Below are 21,631 nucleotides of genomic sequence, written 5' to 3'. Positions count from 1 at the left end.
TGGGAGACAACTGAAGCTGGAGTTAAGATTTTGTATCCAGCTGAAGCTATGCAGGGAAGAAATCACAAGAGTAGCTATAAATGGGTTATTCTTTTATCCTCAACCAACACATACCAAAACATTTAGTAAAATTATGTTCTTTGGTAATCTCCAACCTGTTAAATTGCAACAGATTTCAGTATTATCAATTTCCCCTGCCTGAATATTTTTGCTTCTCACTTAAACAGAGGAAAGAAAAAAAAAAAACTTACTAGCACTCTGTTACCTCGTTGTGAGCAGTACTTTCAGATTTCAGACTATTTATGGGGTTGCGAAAAAAAAAACAAAACACCTGTTGTGAATTATCAAGACCACATAGCTCACCACAAATACCATATCCTTATATGGATGTATTGGTAATTGCTTTCCACAGTTACTTACAGTTCCTGTTTTTTAATACATGTATTTTTTATGGTAGTATATATAGATTTACAGACAAGAAAGACATATGCTAAAAAAATGGGGGTTTTGGTGTACTGGGTACATGTATAAAATTACAAAGCTGGAATCAATCTCTCTTTCTCATACAATTTCTTGAGAAAAACTAATAGAAGATAAAGGTATCTATTTGACACAAACCTGCTTGATAAATAGAAGCTGTGCAGTACAGGCAACTATTAAGTCCCATTATATATGAAAATGACTGCTGTGAAAAAATAAATAGTAAATGGTAAAAGGACATTTCTTGAAAAATTTCTACTTGATGGCCTCTTTAAAATGGCAAACTTCTTTCTTGTTCTGTCTCCTATTCACGATGTGAATTACATGAGATACTTGTTCACACACTTGAGATTCATGTTTCTCTGCCTGAACCAAACCATGGCTGATAGTACAGCTGGGAAGAAATAAATTTGTTGAGAATATGACTTAGAACATATACAATTTATTCCCAAACTGTCAAGCTTATCTGCAGCCCCGTAAGGTTCTTTAATGGCTACAGTCTGCTCACAGAGTTAGGGAATGGAAGTACTTTCCAGTTCTGGGACAAAAAAACCCCAAAGAATTAAAAATTAAGGCCTCCTCTGATCAAGAAGAAAATCCTCAAATGGCCTGAATTCTTCCATCTCCAAAAAGTAACAACACAGAACACGTCTGAAGGTGAAAAAGATAACTGAACACACAAAATGTTGGTCACTTTGACAAAATCAGACTTCCAGGTGTTCATGTGACAATCAGTGATTAAGAGCATACTTCCTGTAAGAAAATATATATCCAGAGCAGGTAACAGTTCTGGCCATAGTTTCAACATGAGGAATTCACTTCCATCTTTCCCTGCTTCCATGATGCCAGCCCTCATGAGAATGTATCTACATAAAGAACAGTTTGGCTCTAGTGACAGCCTTTGGTGCGGTGTTAAGCCTCTCACATGAAAATGTTTCCCCTAAAGAAATAACATTAACCACTCTGTAACCGATTTACAAGAGTAACATATGAAAATAGCAATAAATATGGTTTGCAAAGTTCCAAGAGTTTTTTCTGGTGCAGAAAAAAACCCCCACATAATGACAAGATGTAAATAAATGGAATTTACTTCCACCTTCCAGTTATTTTGATAGAATCATGAGAGCTTGAGACAAAAAACATTTGCTTTAATAATAAACCAGATAGATTCATAGAAGCTAAATCTAAGGCAATATAAATGAAGACTGACAGACACATAGAAGGAGATATTAAAGAAGTATATTGGTTTAATCTTCTTCAGAATTAACATAGAAATATATGTCTCTTTGTAAGAACTAAATACATTTTATTTAGATAAAGATGTGCAATCAGAAAAGTATGATTCTCTACCATTGCTGAGAAACTAAAAAGAGACAATAATAACAGTTATGTTCATTTCATAACTTCTGTCTACTGCAATTAAATCAGCTTGTGTATTAGCGGTATAATGAATTAGTACATTGATGTTAACTAGCCTGCAAATCATTGATTCTGAACTAATTGAGTTTCTGTCTTCTACAGTTCTTCACTGCTGTGGTAGATGATCAAGCAGTTCAGAGTTTAGCATAGTCTTTCAGGATCATTTCCAGTTTCTGACTCAGCATGATATTCCCCTTCACTTTTAGTTTTCCAGAAAAGAATGCCTAAAAAAAACAGAGGAGGGAAAAAAAACCAAAAAACAAACATTTATTCTATTTATTCAACTGTTTACTCACAAACCAAAGAATTGCTAGAACAAAGCAAGAAGCCAAAGAATGGTTGTTTAGCACTCAGGAGAAAGTCTTCAGTGCACAGTGCCTAATGGTTATTGGTTATCAACAATAAACATTCAATTCTAATACATCCAGAATCAGGTTTTTTTATCTACAGTGCAGACAAAGCCAAGTCTGTCACTCATGCACTCATGGGAAAAAATTAAGTAAGATAAATACAAAGCAATTTCAGTGGCCTCTGTTCCCTTTCCACATGTAACACAGAGGACTTCTCCAGGTCTAAGACAAATACTTTCACAGAATCTGATGACAAAACTTCAGTAGTAACGAGTAGTAAAAAACTCTGTTAACAAAAATAAAGCTCCCAGCATCATCCTCTCACACTACAGATGTGCATATATCATTGTAAGAAATGAAAAAAAGGAATGAAAAGACTATATAATGAAAATTAAAGACCTAATGAAAATGTAAGCTACACACTCAAATTCATAACAAATACAAACATAAACCCGGACCATGTATTACACACATATCCCAAATAAATGCAATGGCTTTACACTTAGCATATTACAACAAACAGGAAATAAGCAAGATTTTTTTGCATTTGCAAAGTCATAAATCAATCAGTATTTTCACTTCAGTGCTGGTATATTACACTTTTATTGTCCCTACTTCAAAGAGCTGTATTCCCTGTTTCAATCTAGTTTGTGGGGTTTTTTTTTAAACTAGTTTTGCTTTGCTATGGCTTCACAGTTTGAAAGCTCTTTGAAAAAAGTTCTTTAAATGCTGTTTTGCATAGTTCCATTAGCTTGAAATACATGCAAATAAAGAATAGAGAGAGCCAGCAGAATAGAATTTGAATAGATGCTTTGAGTTTCTTTAGATGGAAAACTTCACAGAAACTCAAGTGAAACACTAATGCCTAAGCATAGATGATGTTCCTGAATTGCAGTCACTGTTCCTTAGCATTCTGATGATTACACATCAATATCTTGTTTATTAAAGCTTTATGCCTGCTGTATACAGAGTGTCACAAAGGGTTTTACTCATGTGATATGTAAGACTCATAACAAACATTCACCAAATCATTAGTCTCCAATTTACAAAGTCTCCAACAACTTCTGCTTGGGATCAAAGAAAAGGAACTGTTTGATCTATGATGAGCTTAATTAAAGTTTTCATTTGCTCAAGCTTTAATCTGTAAGCTGACACATTAAATTTAATTTACTTTTACACAAGGCATATTTATTAGTAAAATAAGTAGTTTAAAGCAGTTGATTACTCCGAGAAGCTAAAAGTGCAGACCCAGATTATAGACCTTCTTTAAATCTTTATTTCCCTGAAAAATATCCTGGTTTGGGTGAATTTTGACCATCTACATGCATACATTGTCTTGACACTTCTTTGCTGCAGTATGAGCAATAAATCAGACCACTGAAACAAACATCAACTTCCTGCAACATGACAATCAAAACTGCCTGAATGATCAAACTGACAAACTTAAACTTGAAAATTGTATACAGTGAAATAGCAGGAAGCAAACAAACTCTTTACTTTCTATTGCCAAGCTTTATGGGACAGAATCACAGTATAGTCCGAGTTGGAAGGGACCCAGAAAGATCATCTAGTCCAACTCTAAAGTCAATGGCCTGTACATGTATTGAACCCACAACCTTGGTGTTATCAGGGCCCTGCTTTAGCCCTTTGCTGTTATCTTTGTCTCCAGATGATAAAGATGGCGTAAATGCCCCGTGATACTTTTTGGCTAATTCAGTACACTGATGTGCTTATACCTCATCTGACTCAGGTCTCCACTGTCAAAACATCCCAGGGTTTAGGATTTTAGAATGCAAACAGTCATGAACCACAGCTTGATTTAAGGGAAATAATATGTCTACATATATGAGAGTACGTCTGTGACACCCAGGCATTACCTTTTGTGGGTTGATCTTTTGTTGTACCACATCCATGAAATCCTCATCCGAGAGAGTAAAGGTAGTATCAGCAGAACTTCTGGCAGGTCCTTGATAGACTGCTCCAGAGCCATTCTTTAAGTCAATTGCTGAGAAGCAAAGATGGTTTCATTTCAAAATAAAGATAAAATTTTCAGGCTTAAGAACAGTACTTTCCTTGCCTATTATTATAAACATCCAGTCTAAACATAAATCTTGAGCTATCAGCCACTTAGAAAATAAATGAGGTTTAATTCTTCTTCATCAATGAAAGAAAATGGAAGTATTCTTGTACTAAAGGGGAGGGTGTTTACAGCAAGGACTTTAAAATTCCTGCAGAGATGGTAAAAACTATTTTGGAATGACACTGAAGATGCACAAGGTATTAATTGCATTTACTGCAAAAATGTTCAAGTTAGTAATAAAGCTCTAAAGCTCAAAACCAGCATCCTGTAGTCAGACAAGACAAATGTAGTGCTGTTCAAACAACTGCTGCATTTTTCCTGGTCTGTCCCCCAGGCAATATAATATAGCCTATTCTGCTTCATGCAAGGAATGCTTAAAGCCTTGCCAATTATCTGTCTTTCTCTCCTGGAAAGACAAAAATGACTCCAAGTGTCTTTAGCTTCAGAGTGTTCTTTTCCCACGCCAAATGACCTGCCAAAATAATCTATTACAAAGCTAACACTACCAGGTATTGTGTCATTTGTTTAGAAGAGTATTTTGACAGGATGTGCTCTTCCAAGTAATTCTCAGATTCTGCAAATTACCATCTTTCCTTTACTCCTTTGCTTCTTGATCCATCACCCCCCATCCCACACATTATTCAGGTGGATATTCCTGTAATGACATGGCATCTCTAGTCACAGAATCATGGATGGCAGTTGTTTGCTCTTCATGGACAAATTTTAAGGCCCTCTCCTAACCATGGAACCTTATTTCTATATAAGCTATCTTATGTGCAATATTTTTCCAAATATTTTTTTGACAGGGTAACGGGAACTATAGAGACATGGAGTAGCTTTTTAAGTCGTTCATTTTCTGAAATCTGCTTTAAGTAATATTTATCCAGTTACAACAAAACTAGAAGGGGACTTAAGTATACAATGTTTCTCAGTGAGAAGTGATATATTGAATTATTATTTTCCAGTTGATTTTATGATAAATTATAATTTCTGGAACAGATTTAATGCATATCATTAACTTCAAGCAATATGGGAAGAAATTAAAAGAGCTTACTGAACACCAGATGAATTATCTGTATATTTGTGTTTGTGGGTGGTGGCTGTGTAACATCCTTGTGACCTAGAACAGCTACCATATAGTCTAAAATACCTGAGCATACATTGTTCCTGTAGGTTATGCAGGCACAGACTATTATTAGGAAAACAAAAATCAAAAAAATCATCTACTGAATCATGAAATGAAAGCTACACACACAAACCAAAGTCTGAGAGTTGTTACCAGCTCTCAAAGTTAAGCTTAGTTAACCAAGCAATTCCATCTGCTTTAAAAACACACCTCTAAGCAAATTCTGACAGCGTTAGGTACCATACCAGTGTAGCCAAACTGCTCCCTTTGAGACAAACAGCAAGGTCAGCAAGCCCAACAGATTAATTCACAAAACATAAACACGGTGTCTAGGATGCCTGTAGTTCCTAACCAACGGCTTTGAATTACTTCTGGAACTTAGGAATCCCTTTCTGTACTTCATTCTCCTAGCATTAATTTTTTTTTCCTCTCCCTACAATTCCTACACTGCTTTAGAAAGGACCCAGATAGTGAAAGCCTGACATACCATCTCCCAAGACCCAACTTCTTCTTAACTAAGTACTGGCAGAAAAGAATTTTGACATACTTTATTGGTAATACTCATCCATCAGTCTCACCAGTGTCATGTTAGAGTTGACAAAAACAATTGAATAGGTGTAGTGACTCAGAAAAGCACTCACGACACCTAAGTTTTTTTTTAATATAGTAATATAATTAAAAGTTGCTACATTGTTGTACATTAAGATATTACTTAACATTATTACAATCCTTGTTCTCCTTTTCCATTTCCTAGCCAAATCCCAGCACCATCATTTACCGATCAATATCTACAATTAATACTAACCTCTCAAAGCACAACCAGACCTTTAACATTACATAATCATGGCACCCATCATCACAGTAAATCATTCATGTTTACAGAATCACAGAGTTAGTAAGGTTGGAAATGATCTCCAAGATCATTGAGCTCAGCCTACACTGGTCACTACCTTAACAACTAGACCACAACACTAAATGCACATACAGTAGTTCTTTGAATGCTTCCAGGAATGGTGACTCCACCCTTTCTGTGAAGAAATTTCTTCTGAGTTCAACACGAACGTCCTGTGGTGTAGTGTGAGGACATTTCTTCTTGTCCTGTCCCTAGTTATGGAAGCTGCAGGAGAAGCCAACCCTCAGCTGCCTACAGCCTCCTTTCAGGCAGCTGTACAGAGCAGCAAGGTCTCCCTGGGCCTCCTTTTCTCCAGGGTAAACACCCCCAGCTCCTTCAGCTGCTTCTCACATGACTTGTGCTCCAGACCCTTCCCCTTCTCTGGACACACTCCAGCCTCTCAATGTCTTTCCTGAACAGAGGGGCCCAGAAATGGGCACAGCACTCAAGCTGTGGATGCTGTGGCTGCTGCCTTCTCTCATCTGCTTCCTTCCCAGATCTGAAGAGACTGAAGGACATTAGCGGGAGATGCTTGAACTTCAATCATTGACTAAGGCAGCTATGGGCTACGGGGCCCGGATTGTTTCCAGCACTGTCAACTGCTGCATTTACCACAACAGCACAAAGCTATGCAAAAGTGACAAGTCAAAAAACTAAAACATAAGACAGAACAATTATATATCTGATTAAATAACAGAAAGAGGCCTACCAGGTAGCCCAAAAGAACCAGAAACACTGTTTGCAAAGGACTGGGAGGCCCTTACAAAGAAAAGCCTAAAAAAAGATAGCTCATGAATTAATTAGCATCAAGTCATGGCTTAAAACAAAACAAAAAACTCAGCCAAAATAATATTCTTCCTCACACACCAGTTGTTTCAGTGATAACTTGTCAAGAATTTTGACCATACACTGAAGTAGTATGTAATTTTAGCTACATGAACCAAATGGTGAATTTATTTTAATGTCATATTTTCCTTTTTGCTTTCTTGTAGCTATGTATATTATGAGATTGACCCTCCAAAATGGCAACTTTATTTTAAAAATATAGAAAGATAACTCAGAATTTATATAATCTAGCAGCATATCTTTTACAAAAATCATTTAAAATTCTTGTACACAGAAGATCAACTAATAACCACCAGGCAGAATTTAAATGTACATTAAAGAAGTGCAGTTCTACTGACTGAGTTGAGTAACATTAAAATCTGAAGCCCCTTGGAATACCAGTCAAAACAGTGACACAGAAATAAATTCAAACTGTAGCAAACTATAACATCAACTGTCATCTCCAAATTTTAAGGTAAAAAAGTAATCTGCCAAAGGCTAATATTTCTTATTGTATAAAGAAGCTTACATTACATTAACAACTGAAAAAGTAAAGCATTCAAGTAAGCAAATGGCATTGTCAATGTTAAATATCCTGAACTGTCATTGCTCATCTGCATTACAAAAGTCTTGCTGATGACAATATAGATACCTTGTAAAGATCACAAAGTCAGAAATCTTTTGGATTATTGAGAATATCCTAACTGCAAGAAAGCAGTCTTCCTTTGAATGTAAACTCACAAACTACCATCTTCTTCTGCACTTACCATGGAAAATTAATTATACCAGTATCTGGTAGAAGAGACAGTATAAGATCATGCTCTTGAATACTGAATAATAATGTAGCATATGCAAACACACAAAAGTAATTAAGTTGGTGATTGCTCAAAAAGCTCAAGTTCTTGCCTCTGGAAAGTCTTTTGCTTTGTTTTTGTTTTCACATGCTTTTTAATGGCAGGAAAGTTTTTTAAAATGTTCCAGAAATAAAAATTTCATCATGTAGATACATATACACCTTGCCATTAAAAATTAACCATTTTTAGACATCGACAATAGTAGGCTCTTGATTCATGTAAGGACAAACAATGAAGCATGACACTACAGCTGGCATAACTCCTAAAATTCTGCTAGTGAGTTTTCATAACTATTTTCATATTGACAATATGAAAGTTTAATATTTAGATGATTTGTAGCAGTTTAACTATTTTAGTACTAATTCCTGTTTTCTTCATCCAAGGCATACAAAAATATTCAGAAAACACAAACAAATACAGAAATAGGATGACTCCGGAAGTCCTTTCAAAAAAAGTGATATATAAAGGAAGTACTACCATACCAATACTCCCAAAAGGAAAAGTAAACAATATTTTCTACAGACACCCTGCTGGATCACCTAGATATTTACATTCAGCCTTACATATTTACTATACCACAGAGACTACAGTAATTCATAAACTTTAAGGAACTGACCACACTGTAAAAATATTCACAGTCATTTCTCTCAGATTCTGGAAATGTTTCATTTCAGCTCTTAATAGTAGTCAGCAGTGGGAAATGTTTAAACTATTCGATTAGCTCCTCTAGCCTCCATCCCAAAGGGAACTTAAAGTTTTTTTCCAAATTCATATAATAGTACAGAAAATTTTTCCTGCAACAGAAGCAGAGGGAATAGGACAAACAAAAGCTATGTCTATTAATCCATTTTAGCTAGAGACATGGACAGGAAGAAAGCATTACCTTCTTGCTACTGCTTCAGTACAAGAATCAGGAGAGGACAAAAGGCTGACTATTGATTTATTCAATGCAGGAGCGCTCTCTTGATCTGAATACAATAGCAGAAACATTCACCGGTTTCCTGTCTAATAAAATGTGGTCTCATGAGGCAGGTAAGGGCACTGCTCAGACCTAAATCTCTAGGTTTGCTTGTTCTGCATTCAACAATTTGCAGTTTCAGACTCTCCTGAGTGAGAAATTTTATTAATATCTTGAAATACCCCTCAGCAGATTTCTCCACCATTGACTTGTCCCTCTGTTCTCTGGATATATATAACACTAAATTTAGGTGATCAATAAAGGAATTCCATAGTAAAAGTTAATGATCAACCAACCTGAAACAGTTTTCTAGTTGTTATTATAAATATGACCATCACTCATATCAAATTTAATTACACATGAAATAGACAGGACTGCTGTGCAGTACAGAGTGATTGCCCAATACAAATTTCCACTTTAAGTATTCAGGAGTTTAACTGATGCATAAGTCTTCTCTCCAAGTTGTAACCATGTCCATAATTTAAATTACTTCACACAAAAATAGAAAACTGCAGAAAATAGAAACATTAAGAGCAGTAATGAATTTTAAGACAGAATGTCTGAGTTGGATTATTCAGTATTTCCCTTGTCTCATTTTGATGTATAGGCAATCAGTTTACATAATCTACACAGGTATATTCAGAATATTTATTAACTTCTATCCAAATGAAAATCACTCTTTATTCCTCAAAAACTGATTAAAAAGCAAGGCAAGTAGAACACAACTATCCTGATCAGTCTATGTATAATATTTTTCCTGAAATTTAAACAGAAGTCTTGCTACTCAGAATCTCTTCTGTTTAACATTAGGAAAGGATTAAGTGAAATTATAGGCTTCTAAATTGCTCATCTATAGTTTAAAAAAAGTCACAGTGTACAGAGCAAAACAGTGCAGACCTGATCTGACCTACTGTGAGTCTCCTCTCTCAGCCCCTTCAACCGCATCACCCCCAAAACTCTTTGGACTACATCCAGCCAGTGAGACCAATCCAAAAGAACAGACTTGACCCAAAGACTTTCATTTCTCCACAAAAAACCTCACTGAGCCTTTTCCCTTTGGAAAAACTTTATACTCCATCAATAGAGAGTAGACATGTTAACTAAAAACCAAAACAAAAATTACAAAGATTAAAAAAAAAAATCTATACAATTAATAAAATTAGATTTGGGGTTGTTTTCAAAAATACATATCTTTATAAAGAGAGCAAAGGAGAATTTAAGGAGAAAAGGTTTTTGAGGAAGCAGTTTTGCCTCCATCAGACCACTTCACATAATTCTATTATTCATTTAATCAGGAAAAAGTTCTGCTGTGACCCATTGCTATTACAGGCTTTAGTTTCTTGTCATGAACCAGTTCCATGCTTAAACAATGGGAAATCATGATTATGCCTCCATTAAACCTTGATCTCAGAAAGTTTAAATGGAAACAAATTGGGCTACATTTTCACTGAAGTGACAAGAACAATGCAGTTGAAATAATTACTTATTTGTTTTAGATCAGTTAGCATGTACATCACCAGCAGACTAATTACTGTAACACTCCTACTAGGCTAATTTAGCATGCTTTCCTAAGTGCAGTGGCAATCCAATCTGGAAAATGTAAATAGAAATGCACTGAAGTTCTAAAGGATGATGCCAACATCTAAATAGGCAAGTTACCAGAAATGTGTTCCTAGAAAGGTTAGTAACTCCAAACTTTATCTGACCTCCCTGTCATTTGTCCACCCAGAATGCATTCAGACCTGTAGGTCCCACTGCATATTCATCTACTACATTATGCTTAGCTCCAAGCTATCAAATTTAATTAGAATGACTACAATTAATCCCACTTCACAACAAAAATGAACCAGGGTATTCTATAAACACTACAACTTACTCCACTGCATTGCTGTTTTTCCATCTTTAGTGATGTCCCACTGGAATACAGCGCTTACTTTCTTTACCAATTCATTTCCCATCTCTTTTACACGACGACCAATTTCTTCAAACACAAGGTTACTCTGCAGGCCTTCAGCCTTTAAAAAAAAAAAAAAGGTATGAAGAATTTAAAATTGAAATTTTGTTAAGAGTTACTGAATACATCTCTTACTTTCAGGCACACAATGCTTCAACTATCCATAGTGGAATATATAACCCTAACTCTAACCCTAACCCTTATTACATTTAATTGAGATTTCTTCTACCACAAAATAATCACGCTAGCAATCATCAGCACCAAAGAGCACATTCAAGCAGAAAATGCTTAATTTCAAATTTTCATTTTAAATTATTTCAAACCTTGCTCTTACAGTTTTTGTCACGTATCATTACAATCTAAGATATGTTTTTTAATTAGTGCTCTAAGAGTTTCTAGATTACTCTTTTTTCCTTTTGGAGGATAACCACTGCCACTTTTTCCATAGTGAATGTTATGTTAGTTTTCAGAACAAAAAAAAAAATGTTTTTACCAGTACATTGCTTTAATTTGATGTGAAAGATGTTCAAAACATACTGTACTATGGACACAGTCAAAATTTCAGTGCAGACAAAATTTAAGAGTGGGATTAGCTACATTTACACTTCCAACTTTTCCAAACACATTATTTTGCAAGCCTTTCACTGTCTTTCTTATAACAAATATTTGTACTGGATAAAAGGGTACACTTTAGGAAGCTACTTCAGTGATATTTTTCCTCTAACTGGAACTGAAGCAAAGAAGGTTTCAGAGCTTTAGTAGTTCCCTGCAACTACCTGTACAGCAGAACACAAGACTCCTCAGGCTGCTATTTTCTCACCTCTTTGGTTAAACCTAACATTTTCCCTTATATAAAAGGATTTCCAATGGCATTTAAATTTGCCAATCTTCACTCACTCAGACTTGGTTTCCCCTGGTGGGTGTCTGACCCCATCAGCAAATTTCTGCCAAAGCACTTTAAGAATAAGCTTAAAGAAAAATACCTGTTCTGCCCAAGTTTTTTTAAAAAAAGGAAAATATGAGCAGTTCAGAGAAGTTCTGATGTTTGAACTTCATCAACAATTCAGAATGTGTCAGAAGATTAAACACAAGCAGCAAAAAGAAGCAGGTTCCTGAAAAATCATAGAACCATGGGATAGCCTGAAATGGAATGAAACCTACATATAATCTAGTTCTAACCCCTCTGTTGTGGGGCACAGAACTTTTCACTAGACCAAGGTGCTCCAAACCCCATCCAGCCTGGCCTCCAACACTTCCAGGGATGAGGTAGCCACAGCCTGCTGGCTTCTAGGTAATCTCTTCCAGTGCCTTACCAACCTCACAGTAAAGAATTTCTTCTTAAAATCTAATCTAAACCTATTCCCATTCAGTTTGAATCCATTTCCCCTTATTCTGTCACTACACACTCTTGTAAAAAGTTCCACCTCATCTCCCTTCAGATAACAAAAGGCCACAATTAGGTCACTCTGAAGCTTTCTCTTTTCCAGGCTGAACAAACCCAATTTTTTTAGACTTTAATCATGGTAGGGGTGCTCAATTCCCCTTATTTTCTTTATGAACTTCCTCTGGACTCCCTCCAACAGGTCAATGCCTTTCCTGTGCTGGAGACCCCAGAGCTGGAGGCAGTGTTCCAGGTGAGGTCTCACAACAGCAGAGCAGGGGGACACAATCCCCTTCCTCACCCTGCTGGCCACGCTGCTTTGGATGCAGCCTAAGTATCACTCAATAATCCCCATTCTGTGATCACAAGCTTTATATGAATGTCACAATCTCAGCATTTCATAAACTTCAAAGCATTAAAGCTTCATTGTTTACATGCAGGAATCAATGGGGGGAAAAGGTAACAATTTATTAAGGTAATGCATTATGCATTGCCTTAAGCAACTTTTAGACCACATTAGGAACCCAGGTCATCCTCACTGTTTCATGTACTAATTCTGTGTTTGTGGTAAGTATGGTACCCAAGGTGTAAGACATGTATGCATGCAGGGATTTTTTTAAAATATACACAGCATAAAGAGCATACTGTGTGCTAGACCCAACCACATGTACAAACAGATTTCAGAGTCTTATTCCAAAATGATTCAATGATGAAATTTCTTTTCTGTGAGTACATTATTTCATTTTCACTTATGCTAATGCCTTCCTGCCACTCTTCCCCAGTGTCTGACGAAATTGTTTAAGGTCACACACTCTGACATCCTACACAGAGTTTGAGCTTCAACATCTAGAAAATAATAACAAAATCATTGTTCTACAGATATACATCCAAATTATATGAAATAATTTCTATTTTGAGCTATGCAAGTGCTCAAAACATGTGGCCCTCACTGGTACATGCCCTACTTTCTTTTGTAACATGCAGCAAAATGCTTATCCTGAGAGTTCAATCAGCATCAAGCATGTCAAACATCAGCCCTCTTGTATATCTCAAAACAACTGGAGCTTTCCTCTCAGACATATAAATTCACATCTGTACCTTAAACAGCATGCATGTTAACATCTCTGAACCTGTAATTCCTCTGAATACTACAAGTAAGATTTAGGTAAGATAAACATAACATTTAGGTAACTAAGTATTTTTCCTATGCTTTTCACCAAAATAAAGGCTAACTATGCTTTTCTGCAAATTAAGTCTTCCAATGTTTCCACCTACCATCAGATGCTTTTGAGCAGAAGGCTTTTCCAAGGCTGGTACTATATCCACATATCCCCCTGCAATGGCAACTTCTCCAGTCTCTTTGATCTGTAGTGGGGGAAAAATACATTGAAGAGGTTATTTATTTGCAGGAAGTCACAGAAGAAGGGCATCTAAGGAGTATTCCTGATATTTTAAAATCAGAGATGAAAAGAGAAATTATAAAAGTTACAGAGTGAAAAAAAAACCACCTCGTAAATATGCTGTAGTCTTGAGGCAAGTTGTTATAGCATGTTTTTCCAACAGCTCTTCAAGCAAAATAATTATTTTCCTCTGGAGAAATTGTACCAAAATATATTGCTGGTGTTCTGTTCACAAAACAGTTGAAAAACCTTATTTACCTCCAGTGTTACAAGTTGCTGTCAATATTTCTTCATAAATAGTTCTTAGAAAGACATTATAAAATGTTTTTCCTTGAGGTAGATATTCAGTTGTCGAGTCCATTTAGACAATTTCACTATCTCCACATGCCTTATTATGCAACTTGCACTAGAAACAGCATTTTAAGCATTGCAAACAAGAAATATTACAAAAAAAGAATGACAGAAAATACCTAGTTTCCCCGGTTTAATTTTTTGAGATAGTAAATTCAGATAAGAAAATGGGCATCAATTTGGTATTTTCTCTTTGAGGGATGTGACAAAACATACTGACTTATGGCAGCTAACAGAAGATGGCAAATTGATTCACTGACAATGCATATAGAGAAGTGTATGATAAATAGCGAGGCTGGAGAAATATCAAGTATCACAGCCTAGTTTATTGCACTACATTAACTATCACTCAAATCATGCCTAACAGCTTGCCACCTGCCACCACTGCACTTCAGACAATGGTGAAAATGGATTCAAACCACCCTCTCAAAGTTGTATGTCCACTTGTAGTTCGATTTAACCAGAGTTTATTTCAGCACAAAGATGGGTTTAATTCATACAAATTCAACATACAATAAGAAACCAAATTCTGCACAAGTCATAACTGTTTAAGATGGTTTACTATAATTCTGTTAGACCTTGAAATTTCTATCCAAAATCAGTTACTCCAAAGTTGTGGAAGAAAAAAACCCTAGCAAAATTCACCATAACTCTACATACTAGCAATTACTAAACCAAGCATAATTACAAATTTTGCCTTTAAACACAACAGAACAACTCACCTCATTTACAAATCTGGAAGGGCTAGGAAGCATATTATGAACTCTATTAATTAACATGGTATATGGAAACTATCAAAAGTAAGCATATGAATTCTAGAAGTTCTGTCAGGACACCATAAATAAGTAATACAATTTCATTCCATTTACTTCACTTCTTTACAAAGCCTTTGCCAATGGTGTGCTGCTTAATAAGTCATCTTTTCTTGCTCCCCCTCATATCCCCAGTCTTTTAAACAACACATGTTTCTCTGAAGCGCACAATAAAGAGATTATTCTTGCCTTGGTCTGAAAATGGATCCTATCTCCTTCCTTCCACATTTCTGTTTGCAAAGTTTGCCCTGGATAGACTGGGTTTGCAAAGCGAACCTAAAAGCAAAAAAGAAAAAAAAAGTAAAGGTGGGGTTGAGAAAATATTTTCATATGTAAATGCAAAGCTTAAGCCCATTGGCTCTACGGAAATGATAAAAAGTAAAGAGGAAAATTAAGTCAACTATCAATGTAGAAAGCCTAAATATTTAAGTAAACATACAAGACAGAGGCATTAAAATGCATGCAGCTGTAAGTGAAAGCAATTCTGTCAGTTATGACATTGTGAAAGACTTCCCCCACACTGAAGATTTCATTTGGCACTAAAACCAGAAAAATCAAGAAAATTTACTGCAAAGAATGAACACACAGACCTTGATTGCCTTGAATCTGTTCACATCATTATTTGCAAACTGCTTCAAAACGTTCCTAGCAGCAAACCCAAAGGTGCATAGTCCATGAAGTATAGGCTTCTCAAATCCTATTTAAAGAGGTACATTTTTAATATTAGGATCATGAATGCAGCTTCTTTAAATATCTATACTTTATTTGTAGTATTTTCCTCCATTCATGTTCCTAACCCTTTTTCTTTTTAACTTAATTTATCTCAATAAAAAAGGATATGTTGCTATTTATTATTTCCTGTACTTTTGGGTAAAGGAGAGTGCTTGGTGACAAGTTGCACTCTAAGCACTCCCTGTGCTCTGTGCAACTCAAGCAGAACTCGTCCCTGTCTGTAGAGGTGACAAAATGAAAAATAAGGAGATTATCTGTTTTAGTACACATACACAGGCACACCAGACATGCAGTTAAATGGAAGTATGCACATTAAGGGTAAGAGGTACTGTAATCATTAAAAAGTGGCAATACTAAGGTTTTGTGATATCTCCTGTTTTGAATTCCTATTCATGGTTGGCCAAAGTCTTCTAATACAATGTCTGATGTAAGATTAGTTTACCTTTATTTAGAAATAAAATTTTAAATAAATAAATAAAATAAAATTTGCAGTGTTTTTCTTATATTGACATTTTTGTCAAGTTTCCTCACACTCCTATGCTTTGAAGTAGGAGCTCAACCTTGGCAGATAATAAACTTTATATTAGTGTTGCATCTTTTTCCAATTCCATCAAAGTCTGACAAAATAAACCTTTGACAACTTGGCTTCAGATTTGCTAGTGCAACAGATAAGTTATAAAAATGCTGTTTGTATATTCTGATTCCTTTAACAGGTTGTTCTGACCTGACAAGGCAGGTAAACAGTAATTGATGATACTTGCAACATCCCATGGCATCCAGACATATCTGTCCAGCTTTGGCATTGAAACTAGTTGCTTTGCCCAGAACTCATATGCTACTCGTCTGCCAGTGTGTTTTCCTTGAGCTCTAAACAACATCTCATAGCATCTACACCACACAAAATGTTCTCCCAAGGGACAGAAGCTGGGAGGAAAACCAAAAGCAAAATGAAACAAACAAAAAAAGAGGATACAGGAGGAAGTCTAGCTAGCAGAAAAATTGAAGATGTAGAGGAAAGGGAAGGAAAGGGGAAGGGGAGGAAAGGGAAATGGAAAAAGGGCAAGAAAAAGGGAAAAAGAGAAAAAGAAAGGGAAAAAGGGAAAAGGAGATAAAGGGAAAAAAAGAAAGAGAAAAAGGGGGAAAAGGGGGGGGAAGGTGGGGGGAAAAACACCATCAAGACAGAGACAAAAAAGCCACAAGGACTGCATCCTAGCTTTGGTTGGGGAACAATGAATTTTCTTCTCTAGTAGCTTGTACAGTGCTGTGCTCTGAATTTAGTGTGACAGTAATGCTGATAATTCACTGATGTTTCGGCTGTTGCTAAGTAGTATCTAACATATGCCAAGAATTCCTTAGCGACCTATGATCTTCCACCAAGCAGCTGCACAGGAAGCTGTGAGGGAGCATAACCAGAACTGCTGACCTGCACTGCCCAAAAGGACATTCTGTATTGAAGAATCTCATATCCAAGATATAAACTGGGGAAAGCTGGCCAGAAGCCACCAATCATGGCTCAGGGATGGATTTGGCATCAGGTGATAATCAAATGTGTTGTGCACTTGTTTCTCTTGGGTTTTACTACTCACTTTTTCTCTGTCCTTTTCATTATTATTTGTAGTAGTAGCAGCAGCATTAATATTATTAGTATAATATTTTAGTTTGTTTCAGTTATTAAAGTGTTCTTATATCAACCCACAAGTTTTACCTTTTTTCCTCTCCAGCTCTACTCTCCATCCCACCATGAATGGGAATGGAGGAGGAAAGGGAAGTGAAGTGAAAAACAGGGAGGGGAGAGGCAAGGAATGAGCAAGTGGCTGTGTGGTAATTAATTGCAAGCTGAAGTTAAGCCATGGAAGACTCAATGCTGGGAAAGATGGGAATTATGAGACCAAAGGAAAGACAAGGCTAGCAGAATTACGGGTGAGAAAGAAATTTTGACACATCAGGTTAGAAGACATGACAGAAGGACAGGCTTAAAGGAATCTGTTTTCTCACTGTAAGTATTCCAGCCTGATCATTCTGTCATTTCTTTCCTGTAAAATATTTGAGTATGTACACTTTTAATAGCACTCTAGTTTGTTTACAATGGGCTCTGTTCTGAAAGCACAAAGGTACCATGCAGTCAGATTACTGCACTATTGTAACATTATCAGTTTTCAGTATCTCATTCAGAATGTTATAGTGACATCTAGCTCTTTAAAAACTCAGTTCAATTCACCATTCAAGAACCAGAAACCACCCACTCTATTCAGAACTCAGAAACAGCCAAATATAACCAATCCTATTTTCCCAGTTCTTTATAAAACTAACACATACTAATGCATAAGAAAAATTCCAGAAGCTAATCAAGTTACTTTGTATCTAGATTGAAACAAAAGCAAATTCTGTCAGCTAATCAAGCTACTTTGTATTTAGACTGAAACAAAAAGTAAATGTTGCTTTCCCTTTCTAGAATACAAGATACAGGAATAAAGGCACAAGAATATAAATAGGTGTTTTCATGTAGTATATGTCTTCTGAAACATCACCCACAGGAAGTGTTAACAATAATCCTGGAATGACCTGAATGCATTATGCTGAATGCTTGCTTCCCCTGCACACTGGTGAGAGCCAGTAAAAGAGAACATCCACTGAGATTGTTACATGACAAGAAGGTGTGTGAATAGTTCCAAAGGAAAAAAAACCAAACATTTGCACCCCCAGAAAAAAAAAAGTTGTGGAATATCTCTACAGTAATTTCTTCTTTGATAGTACTTGCATTTAGTATAGATAAGGTACTGTCATAGTTCTAAAATCCATTGCAGCAGTTTTATGCTGAGACAAAGGGACATCTGAGCTACAGCATTAATTTAATTTTCCCTAAGTGCCAGTGTCTTTTGCATGAGCAGGTAGAAGATTTCTATTTCTCTTCATTTGTAAGGTTTTTAAAGTATTACCATCATTATTATTCAAAACACTAGGTTTTCAATTATAAACATGTATTTTTCATCTCCATTGCCATCATTAACAAACCAACATTATCAACAAACAGAATGCTTTAACAAACTGGGGGAATTTCTTCTTGGACTTCTAGTAATTTTACAATCATTATAGATGAACACAAATTTACATAAAATTATACAAAACTGAGTTAACAAACCAATTAGTATGCATTTATGAAAGGAGATAATTTGCAAAGGTATGTTAAGTGTGATCTGAACAAGGAAGCATAGCTCTGCTCTATTTATTTTGGTAAAACACCATACAGTGATACTTGCATATTAAAAAGAAATTCATCAGAAAACTGCAGACTAATTATTACAGATTAGTAGTTTAACGTAATGTTTATGATAATACCATACATATTAAGGAAAATTTCTTAAGTAAATCAAATTGCTGTCTTCCTGGAGTAATCAAAGTATGCTACTTGCAAGGCCTGACTAAGTCTGAAAATATAACTTACAACACCATTTCAAGAAAGCACCCTTTTTCATTAATTATATCTCTTCAAGAATTAGTGCAGCCTCTGATTTGGTGCTTTGGCATGTAGAAACATGTAAATTAACAAGCTGATGCGCTAGCAAGGTGTAGTTAAGCAATTTTATAGGAAATAAGTGCTATCAAGCTCCCTCTCTCCTGCCCTCCTGGATTTGTTTGGATTAAGATTACACTGAAGAACAAAAAGTTGTTCTGAGACCCACATAAACTCAAAATTATTTAGATGGAAAGAACAATATATCAGAGAATTCATGGGATTCCTTCAGAAGCTTTGATAGTCAATTATTTCTGCTTATGAAACAGATTGTGAAAAGAGGATAGTGGCAATAAATGTGATGTATAGGAAGACAGGTTAAAAAGTATGTTTCCATTGTAAGTGAAGTCCAAGCACTATTCCCCATTTCTATCTACGAGAAGCAATGTTTCAAACTGAAGTGTCATGCAGAACTTTGAAGATATTTAATTGTTAACTCTAAGAACAGCTATAAAACAAGCACTACTTTTCCCAGGTTGTTAAAAACATACATATTGAAAAATAGATTAAACATACATTTACACTATCCTTCATCTAAATATTAACACATTGGTACCCCCATCAGCTCACCTCCAAGAGCAGCAAAACTTGGATCCATGTGTAAAGGATTCCAGTCCCCACTCAGGCGATATAAGGCAGCCTGCAGAAACAGAGAAGTCAGAACAAGCAGAAGTCCCCCAGAAATTCATGACAGATTAAGCAACACATCACAACCTATTTCACTAATCCTTACATACTATAGTCTACAACAAAGCAGGTAAAATGGAAACTAATTATTAGTGTTTTCTTTCACAAATTTATCCACAGCATAAAACAAAAGTATATATACGACTTTTTTAAATAACATACAGTATATAAGACAGTATCATATTTTACCAACAACAGATTCATATTACAGGGATCAGAAATATCCTTATTTTTTTCATTTAAAATTATGATTAACTTCTCTCATAGCAGATTCACGAGTAGCTGATCCCAGTATCCAAAAGAAACAAAACCCCAAAGTAACACTCCAAGCTTTCTAGAAGACTTTTGCTTCACGTTTAATTTTCTCTTTTGTTATTAAAAAAGTAGAGAAATGCAGATTTAGTGTTTTATATACTGTGAATGTGAAAAACCTGAGAAGCTATGAAGAATATGCCTATTGTACTCAGGTTCTGTCCCTGTGTACCTCTAGTGTTCTCATTATCAAACCTAGTATTTGCATTGTATCTTGTATTGTACATGCAGCCAGCAGTCCATATTACGAGAGATATCAAAAGCCAACCTGTGCATATTTCTGAAATAAAACCTTTTTCTCTGGTCAACAGATTACAGTGAAATCCAATGATTAATTGATAGTGGGGTACTCTCTAGTAAAAATTTCCCAGAAGTACAGTGAAAATCAGTACATCACATTAACTAATGAAGATTCCAAGAATTTAGCAGTTTAATTATGATGACATATACAAATTGAACATGGATTTAATTGAAAAAAGCTTTTAAACTGAAAACAAATTATATTTTAGTGGAGAACATTATTGGCCTTTGGAACCCATTGTCAGTAAAAAATTTTTCCCAGCATTTTGAACTAGAACAATAAAAAGTGGTATGTATTTATTTGAATGAGGGCAAACTGTACTAAACTCTGTTTGGAGGAAAGAAGATAGCAGGTTTCTCAATGGGAAGGGGGGAAAAAAAAAAAGATTCCTGAAAGGAAGAATTTTCTATATATGTCTCACACTGTTTTTCTATCAAGTCTGAAGCAGACAGTGTAACTAGAGAGGTTCTGAACTCCTGTTATCATTTTAAACCATAATCCATCTGTTTTCTTTTTTAATCTGTTAATATTCAGGTCATTTCTCCACCTATCTACAGCTTTAATACTAAGCTCTACCTCTCTCATTTCTCATAGCAACTTTCACAGATACAGCACGTGTTGTAAGCTTCAGTTAAGGTAGAATGTAAAGATCTTTTCACAGCTTTCTGTGACAACTGGAACCAGACACTTAAAACAGCAAGAAGAAAACCCTAAACTGCACCACAGCATAAGCATGAAAATCTTAGAAAGGCAAACAGTAAGCTAATAATTCTCTGTGGCTGTTTACATATTCAATTACTGGTTTTGAAACATTTTCCTTTCGAGAAAAAAAGAAGACAACAATGGATCCGGAAATTTCTAACAGTAGTTTTACTTTTGCCAAAAAGATGTATTTATTATAACTTTTTTCTTTTTTTTTTCAATTATCTTCTAATTAATTATATAATTTCTTAGGAAAATAGTGGAGACTGGAAATTTAATACTAGTATAGGATTAATGTTCAGCTGGGTCTGTGTCTGAAAAGGACCAAAGAGAGGGTGAATAATTTGCTGAATATGTAAGAGTCATAACACCATGAAAGAGATATTTAGTGAGGGAGAGACCCATACTTTTTTTTCAAACAAGTAAATTTAAATCTGACAATCTAAAGAGAATTCTTCAACAGAATTCTATGAAGTAGGTTATCCACCTTCATTATTCAAGTTT

General features: G+C 35.5%; 1 protein-coding gene across 2 annotated transcripts in view; it reads right to left on the bottom strand.

Annotated features, from left to right (window-relative positions):
* Positions 1–1,607: 1,607 nt before the first annotated feature.
* The window catches only part of HSD17B4 (hydroxysteroid 17-beta dehydrogenase 4), a 59,001-nt gene continuing 38,977 nt past the window's right edge, over positions 1,608–21,631 (bottom strand). For both annotated transcript variants that reach the window (XM_015653353.3, XM_015653355.3), the window contains exons 18-24: positions 19,696–19,765; positions 15,473–15,579; positions 15,072–15,158; positions 13,595–13,684; positions 10,861–10,999; positions 4,127–4,254; positions 1,608–2,123 (exon numbers count right to left, since the gene is read on the bottom strand). In XM_015653353.3, the coding sequence (XP_015508839.1) occupies positions 2,034–2,123; positions 4,127–4,254; positions 10,861–10,999; positions 13,595–13,684; positions 15,072–15,158; positions 15,473–15,579; positions 19,696–19,765 (711 nt within the window). In that variant the 3' untranslated portion in view covers positions 1,608–2,033. The remainder of the gene's footprint in view (positions 2,124–4,126; positions 4,255–10,860; positions 11,000–13,594; positions 13,685–15,071; positions 15,159–15,472; positions 15,580–19,695; positions 19,766–21,631) is intronic.

Source organism: Parus major, chromosome Z (assembly GCF_001522545.3).
Source record: "Parus major isolate Abel chromosome Z, Parus_major1.1, whole genome shotgun sequence".
Taxonomy (NCBI): Eukaryota; Metazoa; Chordata; class Aves; order Passeriformes; family Paridae; genus Parus; species Parus major.
The sequence above is the reverse complement of the archived record's forward strand: the minus strand, read 5'-3'. Positions and strand labels throughout refer to the sequence as shown.